General features: G+C 38.4%; 2 protein-coding genes across 4 annotated transcripts in view; both read right to left on the bottom strand.

The window, feature by feature from the left end:
• CHD7 (chromodomain helicase DNA binding protein 7) overlaps window positions 1–20,386 on the bottom strand; it is a gene marked incomplete at its 5' end in the record, with an annotated part of 588,463 nt that overhangs the window by 85,436 nt on the left and 482,641 nt on the right. The window lies entirely within an intron of this gene.
• RAB2A (RAB2A, member RAS oncogene family) overlaps window positions 1–20,386 on the bottom strand; it is a 48,366-nt gene that overhangs the window by 10,572 nt on the left and 17,408 nt on the right. For all 3 annotated transcript variants that reach the window (XM_082498940.1, XM_082498942.1, XM_082498941.1), the window contains 3 exons: window positions 11,632–11,714; window positions 10,171–10,263; window positions 6,410–6,521 (listed from right to left, as the gene is read on the bottom strand). In XM_082498940.1, the coding sequence (XP_082355066.1) occupies window positions 6,410–6,521; window positions 10,171–10,263; window positions 11,632–11,714 (288 nt within the window). The remainder of the gene's footprint in view (window positions 1–6,409; window positions 6,522–10,170; window positions 10,264–11,631; window positions 11,715–20,386) is intronic.

The raw sequence follows: 20,386 nt of genomic DNA, 5'->3' as shown, positions 1-20,386 counted from the left end.
GTGACCTCACCAAGGTAGAGTAGAGGGGGAGAATGACCTGCCTCAGCTTGCTGGCTACACTCTTCTTGATTCACCCCAGGATGCCATTGGCCTTGTTGACCACCAGGGCACATTGCTGGCTCATGGTCATCCTGTTGTCCACCAGGACTCCCAGGTCCCTTTCCACACAGCCGTTCTCCAGGAGGTCAGCCCCCAACCTGTACTGACGCATGGGGTTATTCCTCCCCAGGTGCAGTACCCTACACTTGCCCTTGTTGAATTTCATTAGGTTCCTCTCTGCCCAACTCTCCAGCCTGTCCAGGTCACGCTGTACGGCAGCACAGCCTTCCAGTGTGTCAGCCACCCCTCCCAGTTTTGTGTACCATCAGCAAGTTTGCTCTATCCCTTCATCCAGGTCATTGATGAATATATTGAACAGGACTGGACCCAGTACCAGGTGACCCCCAGGGAACACCACTTGTTACTAACCTCCAACTAGACTCTGCACCACTAACCACAACCCTCTGAGCTCTATCTGTCAGCCACTGTTCAATCCATCCCACTGTCCATTCCTCTAACCCACACTTCCTAAGCTTGCCTGTGAGGATGATGTGGGAGACAGTGTCGAAAGCCTTGCTCAAGTCAAGGTAGACAACACCCACTGCCATTAGCTTGCAAACATCTACAACAGCCATTTATGATGCAAGGTAAGATAAAGTTGTATCAGAAACAATGTCAAACTGATCAAAACGAAGTCTACAGGCTTGTCTTGTCACTCTTGATGCAGAGAAACATGTCTTTTCAAGAGATAAAAAAATCCATTAGAAAAAAAAAAAGTCTCCTCTGGCCATGTAACTGCTTCTGGCACAACACAGGAGACACACACCCATGGGCTGCTGTGTTTCAGTATTACATCTGCATGAAATGCAAGTAGTCTGTACACTGAGTGGCTGTGACCAGGACTGCAAGACTTTGATGGCTACCCGCTTGCGCTTCACCATGCAGATCTGCCTGTTAATTTAGGTAGCACCACCAGTTCGTACTGCCACATTGCCCCTCCTGAATTCCTCAGTGATGAGAACTTGGTATTCAGCGTACAAGAGCCACACAGTTACTAGCCCTGCTGCAGCAGGGCCAGGTGTTAGTCTGGACATAGACTAGAGACAATATTAAGTTAAACGCATACCAGATCTTGAACCAGATGCTGTAGAAATGCTCACATGGTAAGCAGCCTAAGCGTCCCAAGGTAATAGGACAAATTTGATAGCATACAAGGCAATGTCCCTACCAAGTAGCTGTTCAGAAAATGTGGAATTTGGTTAGGTAATCCACTAACTGTGTGGGACTGAGACCAATACACTAACCTGTATAGCTAACAGTGTTTCAAGAATAATTAAAATAGGTAAAAAGCACTAGCTATAGGGTTTCTTTATACCTGCAGGACGCAAGTTGAACAGTGGTGAGACTTACTCATGTCAACCAGGGGATATGTAAGAATCAATCCATCTTCTATAAACTAAAAAGACTTGAAAATGCAGTGGGAGCAGTTCAAGAAAATAAAATATTTAAGATTGCTGCAACCTTGCTTTTTCACAAAGCAGAGCCATTTAATTCAGAACATTTCTGAAATTTTATTTTTTTCCATGAATTACTTCAGAAGATTTTTAGAATTGCCTGGGAAGCCTTCCTTACTACCTCAGAAATTACTGATAGAAGCAGCCATCCTAAAGAACTAAAGCAGATGAGTTTACCCCATTTTCTACTCTAAAAACATGCATTAAAACATTTATGTTAAAATAAATAAATACAAAATTTTATAAATAAAATTCTGGGGACTAGTGTTTCAATGAACCATCTATGTTTATGAGATAGACTGCTTCCACATACTGAGGTAGGCTACAGAGGACTACAGGATTCAAGCCATTTGAGGAAGGGCTTCCATGAACAATCCAAGATGGTTATTTCTAAACCCTTAATAGTCTTGATTCTTTTGCCATGAGTACTTCTGCCACAGATTCAGAAAGCAAAGTTTGAAAAACAGCTCTGTAATAAGAAAAAAACCCAACACTTAAACTGCAAAACATGTTTGGCCAGGAAAAATGGATCACAGAATGGTTTGGGTTGGACGGGGCCTTTAAAGTTCATCTAGTCCAACCTCCCATGCAGTGAGCTGGGACATCTTCAACGAGATCATGTTGCTCAGAGCCCCATCCGACCTGATCTGGAATGTTCCCAGGGATGGGGCATCTACCACCTCTCTGGGCAACCTGTGCCAGTGTTTCACCACCCTCATCATAAAAAATTTCTTCCCTATATCTAGTCTAAGCCTTCTCTCTTTTAGTTTAAAGCCATTACCCTTGGTCCTATTGCAACATGCTTGCTGAAAAGTTTGTCCCCATCTTTCCTGTAGGCCCCCTTGAAGTACTGAAAGGCCACAATAAGGTCTCCCTGCAGCCTTCTCTTCTCCAGGCTGAATAACACCAACTCTTTCAGCCTGTCCTCATAGCAGAGGTGTTCCAGCCCTCTGATCATATTCACGGCCTTCCTCTGGAGCTGCTCCAACAGCTGCTCCCTATCTTTCCTGTGCTGAGGGCTCCAGAGCTGGATGCAGAACTCCAGGTGGGGTCTCACCAGAGCAGAGCAAAGGGGCAGAATCACCTCCCTCAACCCGGTACCATGCTTCTTTTGACGCAGCCCAGGATACGGTTGGCCCTCTGAGCTGTGAGTGCACATTGCTGGCTCACGTCCAGCTTTTCATCCACCAGTTCCCCCAGGTCCTTCTTGGCAGAGCTACTCTCAATCCCTTCATCCCCCAGCCTGTGTTGATACTGGGGGTTGCCCCTACTCAAGTGCAGAACCTTGCACTTGGCCTTGTTGAACCTCATGAGGTTCATCTGGGCCCACCTCTTGAGCCTGTCCAGGTCCTTTTGGACAGCATCCCTTCCCTCAGGTGTGTCAACCGCACCACTCAACTTGGTGTCATTGACAAACTTGTTGAGGGTGCACTTGATCCCACTGTCTATGTCAATGAAGATATGAAACACTATTGGTCCCAACACAGACCCCTCATATTCTTAGGATATTCTTCCTAATTTTACATTGGACAGATACTTCAAGGTTTGATCTAACTTTCTGTTAAATGGGTCGAAGGATAGTTTAAGCCTTATTACTGGGTATTGTGTAGCTTCCTCATTGTCACTTTTCCTGGAAATCATACTTGCATTACTTCCTTTGATCCCCAGCAATACATTTCTATGACTACTTTGTTTTGTATAGCAACCACTAAGCAACACAACACAGGCACAAATTCAGCAGGCCAAGGCTTTGTTAGTGAACTACACGATTTCACTATGATAAAATCCCTCTTTTGGGAAAGGAAAGAGGAAACAAGACATCAGTTGTTATCTGGGAATGTTGTAGCCTGTTATATCTATGCATTTCCATATGCACACATGCATGTGCCTTACAGTAACAGTGTCTTTCACCAAAGCGCCCTTTTTGAAGAATATTTCCTATTGATGGGCAAGAAGGACAGAAGGCTGATAACTGAATTAAAAATTAATCTTAAATGTTAGTTTTATTCTATAAGACTTTGTTAAATATAGAGTTGAGAAAAGAACAGAGGCCTAATAGTTGCAGATAATTCCTAAATATTTCTGAAGCTGTAATAATGTAAACTTTTGTTTGCATAAGCCCTTGCTGCTAGTCAGAATCTACATCTATCATCTTGCTCTGGAGCTATACCCTTCTCTCAAGTAAAATCACCTGCTCTTTCAACACTACTGATGCTGTATCTTATACAGACATTTGATTTTAAAGATTTCTACAGGTATCCTGACACTGTAACGGTTAACTACATAACTCATGCATGATACACTATAGTCACCAGTGATTTATCAGCATGGATTAAAAATGCTGTTGAATAATTAAGGGGATATTCTTTCCACCCCAAACCCCATAGCTTTTTTTCCCCCTCATCCCTCAATAACCTCCATGCAATTAAAGAGAGCCCCTTTGACCCCAGTAGTTCTACCTAAAAAGTCTAGTAATTTTGGAAAAGATAAGCATTCCAAGACTCAAACTAAATGCATTTATCTGAAACCTAAGCAAGTAGAAGAAAGTTTCCACTTCAACACTTTTAACTCAAATTCTTTTGAAAACATCTAACAACCCAGATGCAAATTCAGAGACTTGCAACGTCCAGCTTTTTACATCGAGTGTATTTCCATAAATGCAAAAATTCAACAGTATTACTTTCTTAGCCCTTAGTTTCCCAAAGAAGCCAGTAAAAATGTTCTCCATTGCCACCACCACATAAGATAACATTTGTAGACACAGGGCCACAGATTTCTTCTACTTAAATGTAATCTAATTTTGGCTCAATTACTTCAAATCTTGTTCTTCCTGTTTAGTTTCTGCATCCTCAGGCACTCACAAAACTATTTCTTCCAAGTCCTTAAATCAAGTACTGAAGGCTTGCTAGATTTACCCGTTTTGCGTACTTGTTCTTTCTTCAAATGTTGCCCATTCCACATGATTTCTTTCCTTGTTCTCACATTTTTTTTGATACTGGACAGTCCAGAATCAGCATTAAAATGAAAATAGTCTCTCTTTTTGTCCACAAAGTTTTATCTTTCACCTACCATGACTACTATTTCTTCTTATTTTTAGTGGCTCAAAGATTAAGATTTTGCTTCTTCAGCTGTAACTATTCTGGATCCTGCCACTTCTTTTAGTGTTGACCGAGAATACTACTTAAGGAATGCATTTCATTGTCACCAAGAAGGATTACATCCTAAAGCTTTTCCATAAGAATTAGAAAGCTAGTACATACACACAATCACTCACCCCTATCATCAGAAGGAGAAGATTCTATTTGAACTTTTTTGACAAAGAAGTTTATGCTCATTTTCCTCCTGATAATCAGAGATGCATTAGGTACTGTACAACTCATTCACTAGTACATATTTTTTGACATGGAGAGAGGTGCTAATGTTAGAATCAGATAGTAACAAACCAGAATAAAGTCACTGAAAGATGTTTGTTACTCTAACTATAACTTTTCAAAAAATACTAAATATTTCAAAACTAGAAGGCGTTACCACTAAAAGAACACCTCATCAGTTTTCTACCATATGAGAAGCTGAACTACATCACGCTATTATAAAAAAAGGTTAGTAAGTGGGGATGTATAAACAGAGTATGGGCCTGAAAGACATGTGAAGCAACCTTTCTGCTTTACACAGCACTAACATCTCAGCTGGAGCTCTTTGTCCACCACTGTACTGTGTTCTGGCTAGGATGGAGTTAGCTTTCTTTACAGCAGCCTGTATGGTGCTGCGATTTGGATTTGTGTCTAAAACAGTGTTGATAACATACCAGTGTTTTAGCTACTGCTGAGCAGTGCTTACACAGTGTCAAGGTTTTCTCTTTCTTACTCTGCCTCTGGCAGCGATTAGGCTTTGGGTAGGCAAAATCCGGTGGGCGGGGGGCTGAGGGGTGGGGTGGACACAGTCAGGACAGCTGAACAGAATTGGCTTAAGGGATATTTCATATTATACAACAACATGCTCAACAATAAAAACTAAAGGGTAGTCTTTCCAAAGTAGCTGTTGCTAAAAGACTGACTGGGAATCAATCTGCTTGTGGGAAGTTGTGACTGCCTTTCCACCACTCTTTCCCTCCACCTCTTTCCTTCATTTATTAAACTCTTCATCTCAACCCCCGAGTTTTTCTTGCCTTGGATCTTCTGTTTCTTTCCCCCATCCTGCTGGACAGGAAGAGTGAGGGAGCAACTGAATCGGCACTTAGTTGCCGGCTGAGGTCAACCCACCACAACCACCCTTCAAGAAAGACATGCAGTAAATCAAGGCGAGATATATAAGAACTCACATGTCCAGAAATATGAACTATATGCAAAACTTCAAAAGACTTAAGTCTTTAAAGCAGCGAAGACTGGAAAACTTATTGCAGCAAAGAAGATTCTTGCTAGGTAGCCGAGGGGAAAGATGACAACAAAACAAATACCAAAGCACTGCAACAGACTGCTCTGAAGAGCCTGTGAAATATTAGAGGACTTCAGAACAGATTAAATTGACGTCTGCCAAGGATACCAATAGCTTGACTTGCTTTGGACTAGCAAATCTATTCTAGTCTTACTTTTTAGATTTCAGGGCAGACAGAAGGACCCATTTCTCTGATCAAATATATAAAAAAACCCACAAGTATATTAATTACTAGAGTCTCAACAATATAATTAGTGGTATGCAATCAGATACAATGTAGACATTATCCTTCTCCCAATATAAATTCAAGAGTAGTTAATTCAAGTTAAGGAATCCAAAAACCTAGAGGAATAGTATCTGTACAAATAAAAAAGTGCAATTCAAAATAACTGTTTTACTAAAATACTAGTGTTCAGCAAAGTTACCTCCTCTACATTTGAAGCAGTTTTGGCAGAGGTCTCCATAAAGATAAGTCCGTGCTCTCGTGCAAATGCTTCACCTTCCTCTTTCTTGACTTCTCGCCTAGATTCTAAATCACTAAGATGGAAAAAAAAATAAAAATGTTAGTTGCATGGTCAAACCTGTTCATCTAAATATTATTCTTCAGAGACATGCTCAGAAGCCAAGAATCCCCATTAAAACTTATGTACCTATGAATATCTATTCAAGTCTTTACATAGAGTAGAATTAAAAAAGTCTTGCACTTACAGTATGTGGAATAGCCACAGACTCACGCTTAGCTCATGCCTGCTTGAGCTATCAATCCTAGCTGACACAGATCTTCTCCAAGACTTAATGAAATGGCTTTCAGCAGGATGTGTGTATATTTATCTAGCTATTCATTGAAAGCCAACTTTAGGCATTGTCATTTTAGGTAAGTATCACTCTTTTCTAGTATATCTTATCTATCAACCCACACTGTAAAGCTGAACTGATAAGGGAGTTCTAGAAATGATTTCTTAATCATATTAAAAATAATTTTAAAAACAAAGTTCACTTTTCCTATCCAGTAACAAAACTTCATACAGTCAATTTCTGTTCTGATAAAAAGACTTAAAAGTGAAAATAAGTTATTTTGAACTACATCAGCTGTTCTCTCCCAACAAGCTAGCATTTAGTTTTTGGAACTCCAGGCCTGGCCCTCTAACACAGAAGAATTTGAAGTGACTGCTACACAATTTCTTGTTTCCTGCTTTCCAAGCAGTTTAGATGAAAGTTAAATATTACACAAAAGAACAAGAAAATTACAAACCCAACCCTCTTGGACTGGATAACTAAAACAAAATCTGCTTCAGTAAGTCATATAGACATGTAAGTATTTCACTCTTACTTTTTAAAGCTTCTTTAGGAACAAGGAGTACACAGTTTGTCCTTCTTTGTAAGTATATTACATCTTGAGCAATAACAATGCTACATTTATAGATAAATAATAAATAACATATATTTAAATAAAGTTTCATTTGAGTATGTAAAAATACCTTCTCAGATACATATTTTTAAACTAAACAGCATGCAAATATAGAGGTTTAATTTGCATGCAGAATACCAGCAAAAAGTATCATACTGGGCTGCTGCCATCCTTGTAATTATACATATATTAAAACCAATACTCACTGCGGCATGTATTTTGCAGCAAAGCAGGTTTTTGCTATTTTTACAACTACAGTTCAGCATATCATTTAAACATGGAGTATTTGAAGATAAGCATACAAGAAACGTCTTCTCAAAACAATTTTAAAGTTGATGTTCATTAAACGTAAGCGTTTCCAGTACCCCAGCCTCAGGCTTAAGATATCTTAACAACGTGTTCATTCTCATGTCCCTGAAGTAGCTACCTGAGATTGTATTTTTGAACTTGAGCAACATCTTTGTTTGCTATTACCATGCTACCCTCAAGAATATCTTGTTTAAAACCTTGATTCACTTCAGTGTTATCTCCATGATAGAACATAAATAAACAACTCTTGACTTGATATAGTGCAGATGCATCAAGAACTGCAGTGATAACCCAGTCAAAACTCACTACTGATATCTAAACATATTCTTAAAGAGTTTTAACTGCTTCTACTAACCACAGTTGTCTTCCTCTCTCCATTCCATTAAGTTGAAGCATTTGGTCTTACTAGAGCAATATAGCTATGTTTTGTTCTGGAAAGAAGATTAAGTACAGTATTTGTCATGTTTTAAAACTAGTATTTGTAATGTTTTCCAAAAACAGCTATTATATTTCAGATTACATTCTCAACACTCTTCTGATCCAACAATAAGTCAGTACTACAAATGTATATCAAGTGCACTTTGGGGACTCATAAAACCAAAATTTATTCCTTCAAAAATATTACACTAGTATACACATTCTTCCTTCCATCCATCTCTAATAGTATGCCCTACCATAAGAACTCCTGTATCACACTTTTAGGATAATGCAATGTAAGTGAAAGAGTTTTGTTCCCATCCTCCTCTGTGAGGCTTGAAAATAATCTCCCTTAAAAAGCTTCTTAAAGAACTTTTACTTCATGTGGCACCTTAATCTGTAACTTAAAATACATAATTTATGTATATTTATTGTTTGAATAAAACCTAGTTGTAACTGGGAATTACTGAGCTATCTGCAAGTAGCATATTGTACCAGACAGTGACATGGTATAGTTTGCATCAGCAGAATACAAGACAAAAATTTAGTTTAACAGCTAAGAACAATCAGGAATAGTTAAAGATGTCAACTAAGTATGCAAACTTATGTAATACTTACCTCAAGTAAACAATACATTTTACTGTTTCTCTCAGTGTCATATTTTTACTCACATAAGCATAAAAACAGTTGGTGAAGGACATCATGGGCTTACCAAAGCTTCATTTAATAAGAGATTACATTTTTATATTAATTTGTGAAGACTATGCTTACCACATTCCTCAATTAAAGAGAACATCGTTAGTTATTTTCCAGATTATGTATAAAAATGCGGACAAGCTTCACAATTACTTAATGCTAACCATATTTTCAGGAGATGTAGAGGGTTGGGGGCAGAGGGAGGAAAGGGTGAAAAAGGGGGAAGAAGAAGAAAATAAGGTGAACAGGCCAGAGTAGCAAAACCAGACACTTTTTACCACAAGGCTGTTTCTCAGTAGTATCTAAACAACGGTCTGGCTGTTCATTAAATTTTAAGGGACAAGCACACACACCAGTATTTCAACTGGCATTTTTACCTTCAAGAATTGCTGAGGCATGGAGACAAGTTAAGGTCAATTAGGCAAAGGCCCATAACTAATGGGTTATTAAATTCTAAGATGTTGCTTTTGATATTTGGAAAAACCCTACATCCAGCAAAAAAATCTAGACATGATGCTACAGTTCACTGGATTAAGAACTAGAAAAATTACAGATCAACTTTATAAAAACACATCAGGGAATACATTAAGTCCTTCAATACAGATCAAAAGTCTCAGCATCAATAGGGAACCATATTAGAACTGTGGACAGTTTAGCTGATGAGAAGACCAAGTAAATAATCGTTTACAAATTGGGTAATACACTTCCAAAACTTTTAGTTGTATTTTCATCAGCCAGTGTCTAAGAGCAGCCCGAATTCACCAGAAAATTATGAAAAAAAAAAAGCATGCTCTGCCCCCAACCCCAGCTAAAACATGCAGAACAGGAAACAGGCTTAGAATTCAGAAATGTCTCATATTGAGGTATGCACTTCTTATATTTGAGAAAATCTTTTGAAGTGAATCTGTAGTATGAGCTTTTTTTTTTTAATGGCATTTTCTCTGCTGTGATTCTTAACCAAATACTACAGCACTTTAGAACACCTAAAATTAGGAGCCATATTCTCTTTTTAAGGGAGATATCTAGGTGTTTCTAAATGGTGATTCCAGATGTAAAAGAGTAATGAGAAAAATAATTCGTATAATTCATTACTTCATACACGCATTCAATCCTTTTAAAATAAAATTACTTCTAAAAAAGGTACTTAGAATATAAGGTAGTTGATCCACATGTGCTGCACATCGTATTAGTCCAATTAGAAAAGGAAAGGTTTTAGCTTTAAATTACTTTCACTCACTGGACATAGTTCTATGGTGAATCTAACAGACTGCCTACAAATAAGAAAACACAAAAGCTGAAATCCAGAGAAGTCAGAAATCTTTACTGCTTACAAAATCATAACTGGTTAAATTTTACCTTTTATTTCCAATAAGCATTATAACCATGTTGGAATTGGAATGCTGACGAGCGTCTTCTAACCAAGTTGTCAAGTGGTTGAAAGTGTCCCTCCTAAGTATGGAAGAGAATGAAAATTAAAAGCAGTATTTCAACAAATCTCTTTTCTCTTTTGTTAAGTGAGCTTCTCTACTTGAGCAACCAACTCATTTATTAGTACACATGGTCCAGGGATAAAAGCTAGTAATCCCTTTGTGAGAGGGAGAATCGGCAAACAAAAATTTAGTAAACAAAGAGCATTAATGAACTCTGTCTAAAAAGCAATTGAAAACATGTTTGCTACAAAGAGTAAAGAGGATTCTCATAGCTGTAATAACCTGTATTTTTATACACATATAAAAATCTGCTGAATGGCATTTTAAAACCTCCTAAAAGCCTCAACCAATTCAAACATCAGTACAAATAATCACACACTCATATAGCAGTATTTCTTCTACTGAGGGCAGAAAATGGTTTACTATTTTCTGTGAGTTTATAAACTGAATAATGAATTTAGCAGCAGCCTTTTAAAAGTAAGGTACATGAATATGGCATGTTACAGATTTTACAGAATATGTACCCTTAATATTATATCACATGCTTGTAAAGTGTGTTTAAGATTTCACAAGAGTAAACCCATTTATTTATGAATCAAAGATTCATTTGCTGGAAATCCAATGGAAAGAAAATGCTGCTTCCTGATATTAAAAAAAAAAAAGGGGGGGGGGGGGGGGGAACAAAAGGAAAAATGTCTAGGAAATCTCTAGAAAAAGTTGTTACTTAGTTCAGCAATGATACTCAAGATCCACAAAGGGAGCCACACACCCTAACAGGATCTTGGAGCCTGAACATTTCTTAAGACAGCCACAGTACCCACAGTTTTGCAGATAAGTTGTACAGAGACTTCATTCAATACAGCAGGAAAACCTTAGTCACTTCTAAACAGCTGCTACAAAAAATCACACTAATCACCTGTATTTTCCCAACCTCATAAACACAGCAACGACAGAAGTTTCTTGGTATTTTTATGTAACCAAACTTTGATGTTTTACTATTTTACTCCTTTGCAGAATGGCACTTCAGTAAAAAATCTGCTATGATTAAAGAAAAATTATAGCTCATGGTAATAAAAACACTAGAAATGAATTAATGAAATATTTTAAGATCTTTTTCAAGAAAGGTAATCCAGAGGTTCAAGGTCAAATAGCTTATAAAAATATTTTGTTCCATTCTTCCCAAGACTTTATGCATACTTTTTCTCAACCATTATGCAAAGAAAATTGGAAGTATATAGGTTACGTATACTTAATTTTGAGCACTAGGTTATAAATATCTATACAAAAAGCCAAACTAAATTAGACATTTTAACACTGCTATATACCATAGCACAATTCTACAAAGACACATAATTTTAATCCAGTTGTATATCCTCAGTATTCTCACCTTGTAATGTCATACACTAGTAAAGCCCCTGCTGCTCCTCTGTAGTATGACCTTGTAATGGAACGGAAGGACTCCTGCCCTGCCTGTAGAAGACAGTTTCGTTATTTCATATCTCAAATTTTTTTTTTTTTTTAGTGCTGTAAACCACAATCTTAGTATCACAGAATTACAGAATTCTACTTTTGAGAGGAACTGGACAAGAAGGAGTATGGAGGGAAAAATCAGACAGCAGGCAATTTGGGACAAAGTCTCTAACACTAGCAAGAGAAGGCACATAAGGAGAAGACACCAACTACAGCACAGTGCTGTTTAAAAAAAAAAATAAATCGGAACAAGACCTCTAAACCTTTTTTGGCAATCCCTGACAACCCAATTTACTGAATGGCTTCACAATACATGAATCATTATTAGAGCACAGAATGGACTCCTAGCAACTAAGCTCTGAAGACAAATTTGAAAGGAAGCAAATAACCCAGAGCTTCACATTTGAATTCAATAACCCGCTCCCTGGGGCAGCTGTTGACACTAGAATAAATAAAGCCCATTGTAAATAAATGATGAATGACATCTTTACGCCCACCATCTGCTGGTGTAAAGGTTGTTGGAAGGCCAAGGATGCAGATTTTATCCGTTATATCATAAACTGCAGCCAGCTTTCAACAGTCTTCAGATGGAATTCTCTCAGTAATCATTTTATTATGAAAAAAACAGAAAATGGTTCTGAATTCAATTTTACACAATTCTGCTCCACAGTTAATCAATTTCCTCTGTACTTGATAAATAATGCTTGTCAAACAGCTACAGGATGCAAGAGTCATCTTCATATGCACTGGTGAAAAACTTCAGAGATCCTACATAAATTAGATAGTTCTCACAGAAAAGTTTTCTGTAAAAATCTCAGCACTTGCTCAAATGAACACAGTCCTGAAAAATAAATATTCATAGTTGCAGACCTTGAGCTCCCCACGCTCATGTTTTTTCAGAAGTGCTATCTGGCACCTGATAGTTGTTAGAAGAAATGTTTACTTCTAATGTTTAGTAACAACAGAAGCTTTAGCATAATTCAAAGATAAAACAGAACACGGTTAAGAAATACCAATTAATGCTGAAAAAAACCTATATGCAGCAAGATCATTATCTGTAGAACTATAGGAAGGTACCCTGATTTAAGACCATGAAAAGCAAGAATTAAATATTTTTCAAATACAAGCTAACCTACAAAATTAGTGTACAGAGAACTTTATTTTCTCACAGTTACTCTACTTTCCTTAATATAAGGTCTTAAATTCAAGGAGAATTTGATCTAGATGCTGTCATTGAATGAGAACAGTGGCACAAGTTTCAATATGTTCATTCTTCAGAAAGCATCCTTATCTTCCAGAATTATCATAGAAACATAGAATACCACATTAGAAGGGACCTCAAGGATCACCTGGTTCAACCTTTCTTGGCAAAAGCAGTCTAGACAACACGACTCAGCTCCTTGCCCTGATGAATCTTTTAAGTGTCCAATGATGGGTGTCCTGGTTTGAGCGATACAGGACTAATTTATCTTCTAATGCTTAGGAAAACTGCACTTTTAGAAGAATCTAGTCTCTGAATTTGTGAAAATATTTACTTCACAGCCAGCTATGGTATGTGGTTTTCAAGGACTCAGTGTTTTCGAGCCTAGTCAGGTGCAGGGATGAGTGAGATCTGGGCACTCGACCCAAGCTGGCCAACGGGATTATATCAAACTATGAACATCACAGTCAGTATAAATTAGAAAGTTTGCTGAGGAGTTTCTCTCTTCCATGATGGCTGCGATCTTGAGAACTTCTTGCCCCGGTGCCGGACCCCTGAGTGGTCCCCTTCCTCCTGAAGTCGTAGCACTCGCAGTGTCTGACATGTGCTGTCCACTGCTGGGAGTGTACAGCTCCCTAATGATAGAATTGACTGAGTATAATCCTTGTATATTTTATATTGGTATCAGGATCAATACTGGTTCTTTAGTATTATTAATGTTATTATTTAGTAGTATTCTATTAAATCCATTTACATTTCAACCCTTGGGTTTCCTTGTTTTTCCCCTGATTCCCCTTCCCAGGTGGGGAGGGGTCATCAGGTGATAGAATAATTGTCTAAACAACAGTAAATTGTTGTGGGTTCCTCAAACCATAACAATGGGCAATCCACCAGTTTCCTGGGAAGATTATTCCAATGGCTGATTGTTCCCATTGTGAAAAATTGTCCTCTTATGTCCAGTCAGAATCTCCCCAGGAGTAACTTTTACCCATTACCCCTCAATCTTTTCCATGTGACTCCCTGTAAAAAGGGAGTTTCCATCTTCTTTGTAGACACCCTTTAAATACTGGAAAGAGGTAATGTCTCCCGCTAAGCCTTCTTTTCTCAAGGCCGAACAAACCCAATTCTCTCAGCCTTTCCTCACATGGCAGACTTCCCAGTCCATTGATCATTTTGGTGGCCCTTCTCTGGAACTTCTCCAGCCTGTACACATCTTTTTTGTATAGCAGAGACCACCACAGTATTCCAGGTGTGGCCTGACAAGCGCTGAGTAGAGTGGAATAACAACTTCTTTATTTATGCTGGTGATGCCCTTGTTGATGCAACTTAGCATCCTGTTGACTTTCTTTGCTGCAGCAGCACTCATATTGAGCTTGCTGTCCACCAGGACCTCCAGGTACCTCTCCACAGAGCTGCTCCCCAGGCAGGTAGATCCCAGCCTCTGCTGCACTCCTGGATTATGTTTTACTGGGTGCGAGACTTTACACTTGTCCTTGTTGAACTTCTTTAGGTTCTTGTTAGCCAACTCTTCCAACCTATCTAGGTCTTCCTGCAGGGTGGCTCTCCCTTCTGAAGTGTCCACTTCCCCACTCAGTTTGGTGTCACCAAAGTTCATCAAGGTACACTTGTCCCTGTCATCCAGATCACTTATGAAGATATTAAAGCAGTGTTGGAGCCAGTGTCGATCTCTGTGGGACCCCACTTGTGACAGGTTACTCAGTTACTTCAGTTTAAAACAAAACAAAAACCACTTCATCTTAGCCATTCCAGTGGAAAAAGTTACAAAAGAGAGAGGATGTATTTACTAGTTTCAACACTGTTAGAATACACCACAATATGCACTTGGCCAAGAGTCAAACTGCATCTTTGTGTAAACTAAGGTAACAGAATATGGACAATTTGCTAGAATGCACCAAGGAATAGTAAGAAAACAAGTTTTTAGTGCAATACTTGGTTCCCTACCCAAAAGCTCCACTAAGCCCTACAACTTTTTCTTGGTGTGGTGACTAGCTCAAGTGAATGGTAGATGCATAAAACATTTTCTCCCTAACTAGACAACAGACGAGTTATCATTACTAGTGTATTCCATGTATTGCCTAAAATCATACATGACGTGGACGTAGCCTACCACATTAAGATTGCCTGTTGACCTTCACAAATTTCACCCTGACACAAACTGATTTGTCTCCCTGAGTAAATTAATCACGGTCAACCAAGACGGTCAGAGGTTCTAGCAGTTCTTACAAAAATGTAAGAATTGTGAGTTCTTACAAGAATCACTTATTTATAAAAGTTCGGTATCTAAATCTTGAAAATACTGTAACGTTTTAAATTGTGTCTCAGTTGCCCCCGATGAAATTTAAATATCTTTGCTTCCTGAAGTCTTTGCTTCCTGAAGCAAAGACTGTGAAAATGGTGGAAAACGTTATCCCTTCTTCACCAAAGATACAGTCTTCCATATAATTATTATAATTAATAATTAATTAATAATTAATAATAATTTGTGCTTACAACAGACAACATAAACTGAATTCCTTTTCATTCTAAACAGAAGAAAATTGAGTTTCTGTAAAGAAAGTCTGATATTTATGCTTTTATAATATATGTTTATATTATCTATAAAATAATAAGAAAACCCTTATATATATAATCTACTGCCTATTGTAAAAGTATCATTCTAAATGAGAGATCTAGAAGGTCAATATAATAGGGTTAGGCGTGTAGAATAGACTCCACAGCTTTTTTTTTTCCCCCCAGTATCATTATTACTTCAAGCACTTTATCTGACAATTTGCTCTCTGCCCCCCCCCCCCCCCCCCCCCTCTTTTCCCCATGGGGGACAAGCTGTTCCAAAGACGACAAAACCAAAAAAGTGTAGGCTACTAGCATGTTCTGGTTCGAGGTAAAACAGAATCAATTTTGCTCAGTAACTTTGCTTCTTAGCTGGGCCTCTTCTAACTACTGAAATTAACAGCATGTTGTGTAATGTTCACTGTCTCAGAGTGATAAGACCAATGTTTATAGCTGATGCCCAGGCACGGTATGCAGAGGCTCTTGCTTATACTTATTGCTATAACCCCCAAGGCCAACCAACGTTGTTATTTGCCACGTTGGAGGGTCGGAAATGGAAAAGCATAGTGGGGTCCCACCTGTGGGGAGGAGCGGACAGGACAGGTGACCCAAAACTGACCAACCGGGTATTCCATCCCATCTGCCTCATACTCAGTATAAAAGCTGAGGGATCAAAGGGTCAGCCCTCTCTTTCTTCAATGGCCGACATCTGCGGAGGACTCTGTTCATCTGCCTGTGATCCCGATCCTGAATGCAGATCCAGAATACAGTTCCCATCTGTCACTGAGTCCAACCTGGGAGTGCCCCAGTGCCAGCCAGTGTTGTGACTGTCATCTTGGGAGCTTGATACAGTTTTGTATATATTTCATTATTTCTTTTTATTTTATTATTAATATTTCATTAAAGTAGTTTAGTTCCTTCTAAACTCATAAGTCTCTTTTTCCCTCCTCTGCCTCTCTTTGTGAAGAGGGGTAGAGGGGAGCATCTGTCAGTCCCATCTGGGGTTTCCCAGGTCCCCAATAGCTGATTTGGCCTAAACCACGGCATAGCCAAAACAGACTTTTTTTAAAAAATACAAGTGTGTTATAAATGTACTTTATCAGCCTTGCAAAGTAGGACCAACCCAAGTTTAGCTACTTGCTACAAGTTGTAACGGACAGAGGTACCAGTATGGAAGCTCAGTATAAATTAAAAAACAGCTTTGATACCAGACAAAAGTCTTCTCTTAAGTGGAATTAACATTGTTTTCACCATACCTTCCATGTTCTTCCAAAATCCAGCAATTCTTTCCACCCCCCCAACCCTTCCATATTAGAAAGCTTTTTTTCATCAAATCACAGAATGGACCTCTGGAAGTCACCTGTTCCAGCCCCCTGGCTCAAGCAGGGGCACTAAGAGCATGTTACCCAGGTCCATGTCCAGATGGCTTTTGAAGATCTCCAAGGATGTAGACTCCACAGCCTCTTTGGGCAACCTAGGGGGGGGTAGGTGGCAGGGAGGGGAGGGGGGCATGGGGAACAGTAGTGGCAGTAGCCACTAAATGAATGTTAAACAGAGTATTTCCCAAGACCACACTACACCTAGTACAGGCAACCCAAGCCTTTGCTCCAAGGCAACCCCTGGTTATACCCACTTTCAGAGTTACACTGCAGTGGGTAACAGATAGATCATAACAGCTATTTCACCTGTAGAAACTCTAGCTTAGAGAAGGCTGTCTCCAGGAACCAATGAATGCTTACTGCACAGGCCTGAACATGCATCGTCTCTCTTCAGAGAAAAAGGTGCTAGCTCTGACCTCAGTAGTTCACCAATCATGAAAAAAGCGTAGGCCTCCGATAAATAAGTGGTGTTTTAAGTGCCAAGTAACATTCTTTTTTGGCTGTTGTCTGGACTGTGAGCCATTACAATCCATATCATATCGGTTAACAAAAACAAACTTTGTGATGTGAGAGACTTAATCATAGTTCCAGGAGTTACAAGTCTTCAAAATGTTACAGAAATCTTCATCCCTGATTGAACTGCATGGACATACAGCCCATGTGCTCCTCTAAATATACCTCAGCATAGAGACCAAAACACAGTTTCAAAATAATGATGCAAGCAGAACATGAAGCATTATAATCACCTTAAGTAACTGAGATACACTCAGATTTAGGGCCTGCACTAAAGTTCTCAGGATCATTTAAGCTATGCAACTGTGTTACCACTGACACATTTGAGAAAAGACTCCCAAGGGTTACTATTTCTATCGGAAATCTAGGTGCCATTTCCAAGTGTGTAGTATAGTCACATATGTGTCAGTTGCAAATGTGCAGGCAAGTCTTTGCTATCAAAAAGGGTTCCTCACAAATTCCTTAACTGCATATTTTTGAATCTATACCGAAAAACAAAAATAAAAAGAGTAAGAAAGTAGTTAGATAATGAAATAGGATCCACAACAGCTCATCTCCCTAGAAATCAGTCCATTAATTTTACAGAATTCTCTATTCTCAGTGCTGAAGAATCTGAAGTTTCTTCAAGGACAAAGTTACCCAAGTACATCCCAGCAGGCCGTCAACATCCAAGCTGACCAACAGTTTTTATTAGGAGGAAACTTAACAGAATACATCTACATGAAAAATGAGAAACTACAATGCACCATAGCCAGTAGCTCTAGACTCCTTCACTTTTAAAAGGGGCATACACGTGTGGTACGTTCAAACCCAATGACAGAACCCCTCATTCACATTAGGAATTATTACTCATGTAAACTTGTTTACACTTTTGTAAGCTTTATAGAAAACTAAAAGGACATCTAAGAAACAGCCAACTGACAAGTGTCACACTACCTGTGACAACTGCCAGTTGGGAACTACTCCACAAAGTTGATCCCTGGAACAAAATGTTCCAGAAAGAGAGAGGTGCAATACATACCTTTGAACATAGTTTTGAAAGTTATAAATAAATTAATAGGCTTTTAGTCACATGGCAACTTGTTTGTACAAATGCAGTAATCTTTCTTGCAATCACGTCTCTACTCTAGAGTAAGAAGAATTTTAAGGTGATTTACAAGCATGTAGTACAAAGAATAGGCACAAAAGTAGCATAAAAATAAATTAAATTAAAATAAAATAAAAACAAAACACAAAACCTGCCGCTTTCCAGAAAAGACTTTCCTGAACAGGAACAGAACTGAAGACGCTTACGAAGAGGAATCTGTAACAATTTAAGAGTTAGAATTTACATGGAAGATTTAGCCAAGTTACATGTTGCCTCAGAATAACCGTCAGCATCCTAATAACTGAAATTTTGAGAGGACTAAAGATCCCCAAGGGTGAAACTGTACACACGTCTAAATACAGATAATTTGTACATATGCCTTTTCTTCTGATGTTGTTGAATGCATGCCATTTAGACATCCAAAGCAATTCCCAACATATCACAGAAACAAAGCGCTTTAGCCCTCCATTATTAGAAGTACCCTTATATTTATAAACTGAAATAAATCATATTTGACACCTTTAGGTTTTAAGTAGCTATCCTCACTAAAATGGGAGTTCCACTATGGACAAAAGGAAGTGACTGGCCCTCCTTCCACCTCAGGCCTTATCCTAAGCAAGAGCTCACTCTATTGTTGTAGAAAGCCACAGATAAGCTGACAAGAAATCTATAACCAGTCAGAAAATAAAATACCAATAATATAGTATTTCAATAACCAAATGCATTTAAGTGCATGACAGACAAAGGTTTCTGAACACTAAGCTTGGTGTATCAAGTTACCTTAGCCTCCTAAAATGCCACCATAGATGTGAACAATAACTGAGCTACTGGCACTGAAGTTCCGATGATGGTCCTATTAAACAAACTGCAAAAGGAGTAACTATTAAGTGGACAACTTCCCCTCCGATCCATGAATCCAGAAATAAGTGAATGGTCCCACATAGCAGCCAACAGTCTGTGAATTGATGATCAGACTAGTTTCAGGAACCAAAATAGATCCTCTGCAAGTTCTTGTTACTTCACAGCACTAAAACAGAGGGCCATGAGCACTGAGTCATCGTAACTTGAGCTGTAAGATGTAGTCACCCTCTTGCAGGTACAACAGTTAAAGAGTCAGATTAGTAAAAATACAGCAGAAGGATTCACCAACTGCCCATGAATGTAAAAGTATGCTCTGACTACCAAAGTAAGCAGAAAATATAATGTAGACAAACAGTAAAGAACTCTCAGGCGTGAGCACTACAGCCTAGTCATTATCAATATCATGAAGATGAAATGAATATTCATTTAATTAATTAAGAGAACTTTATTTGGTTCAACTAGATGCTAACCGTTTGCAAATACAGGAAAAATAATGGAATTTCCAAGGATTAGTATATTCTGAATATCTGAAAGTAGATGGACAAGTCACACTGTGCTTCTAGGGAAGAGAGACATGCCTTCAAGAATTATGCTGTCCATCTTGCATAAACACGCTTTTTGTGCAAGTTCAACTACTAGAAAACACTGTCAATTTAATTAGAAAGCTCACTTGCATGGAAACAAAAGAAATTACCCAAAATTAGCTTATAAAAAAGAAAATATGATTTCAGATATTTAGTCTTAGTCTAAGCAAGACTAAGGTGTTATAGAAAAATAATAATGAATAAAAATAATCATTTTTTTAATCACAGATTTCCATGAAATGAAGCAGAAATGCATAATAAAAAGTTATTGTATTTAAATACACAGGAAAAATTCTCATTCACATCAATCTAATTTAGAGAATATAGGTAGTAGTACTTAGTATCATCAGTGATCTCTCCCCCTGCAGCATCTGAAAGAACTTAAATTCCCTCTTTCAACTACTGCTTATTTTTGCTCATCAACAATGACTTGTTCTGTATTGTATTGACTGTTACTAACATCCTCCTCAACAACA

This window comes from Vanellus vanellus (genome assembly GCF_965231255.1).
Source record: "Vanellus vanellus genome assembly, chromosome: 2".
Taxonomy (NCBI): domain Eukaryota; kingdom Metazoa; phylum Chordata; class Aves; order Charadriiformes; family Charadriidae; genus Vanellus; species Vanellus vanellus.
Note: the sequence above shows the minus strand (reverse complement) of the source record. Positions and strands in the feature narration are given on the sequence as shown.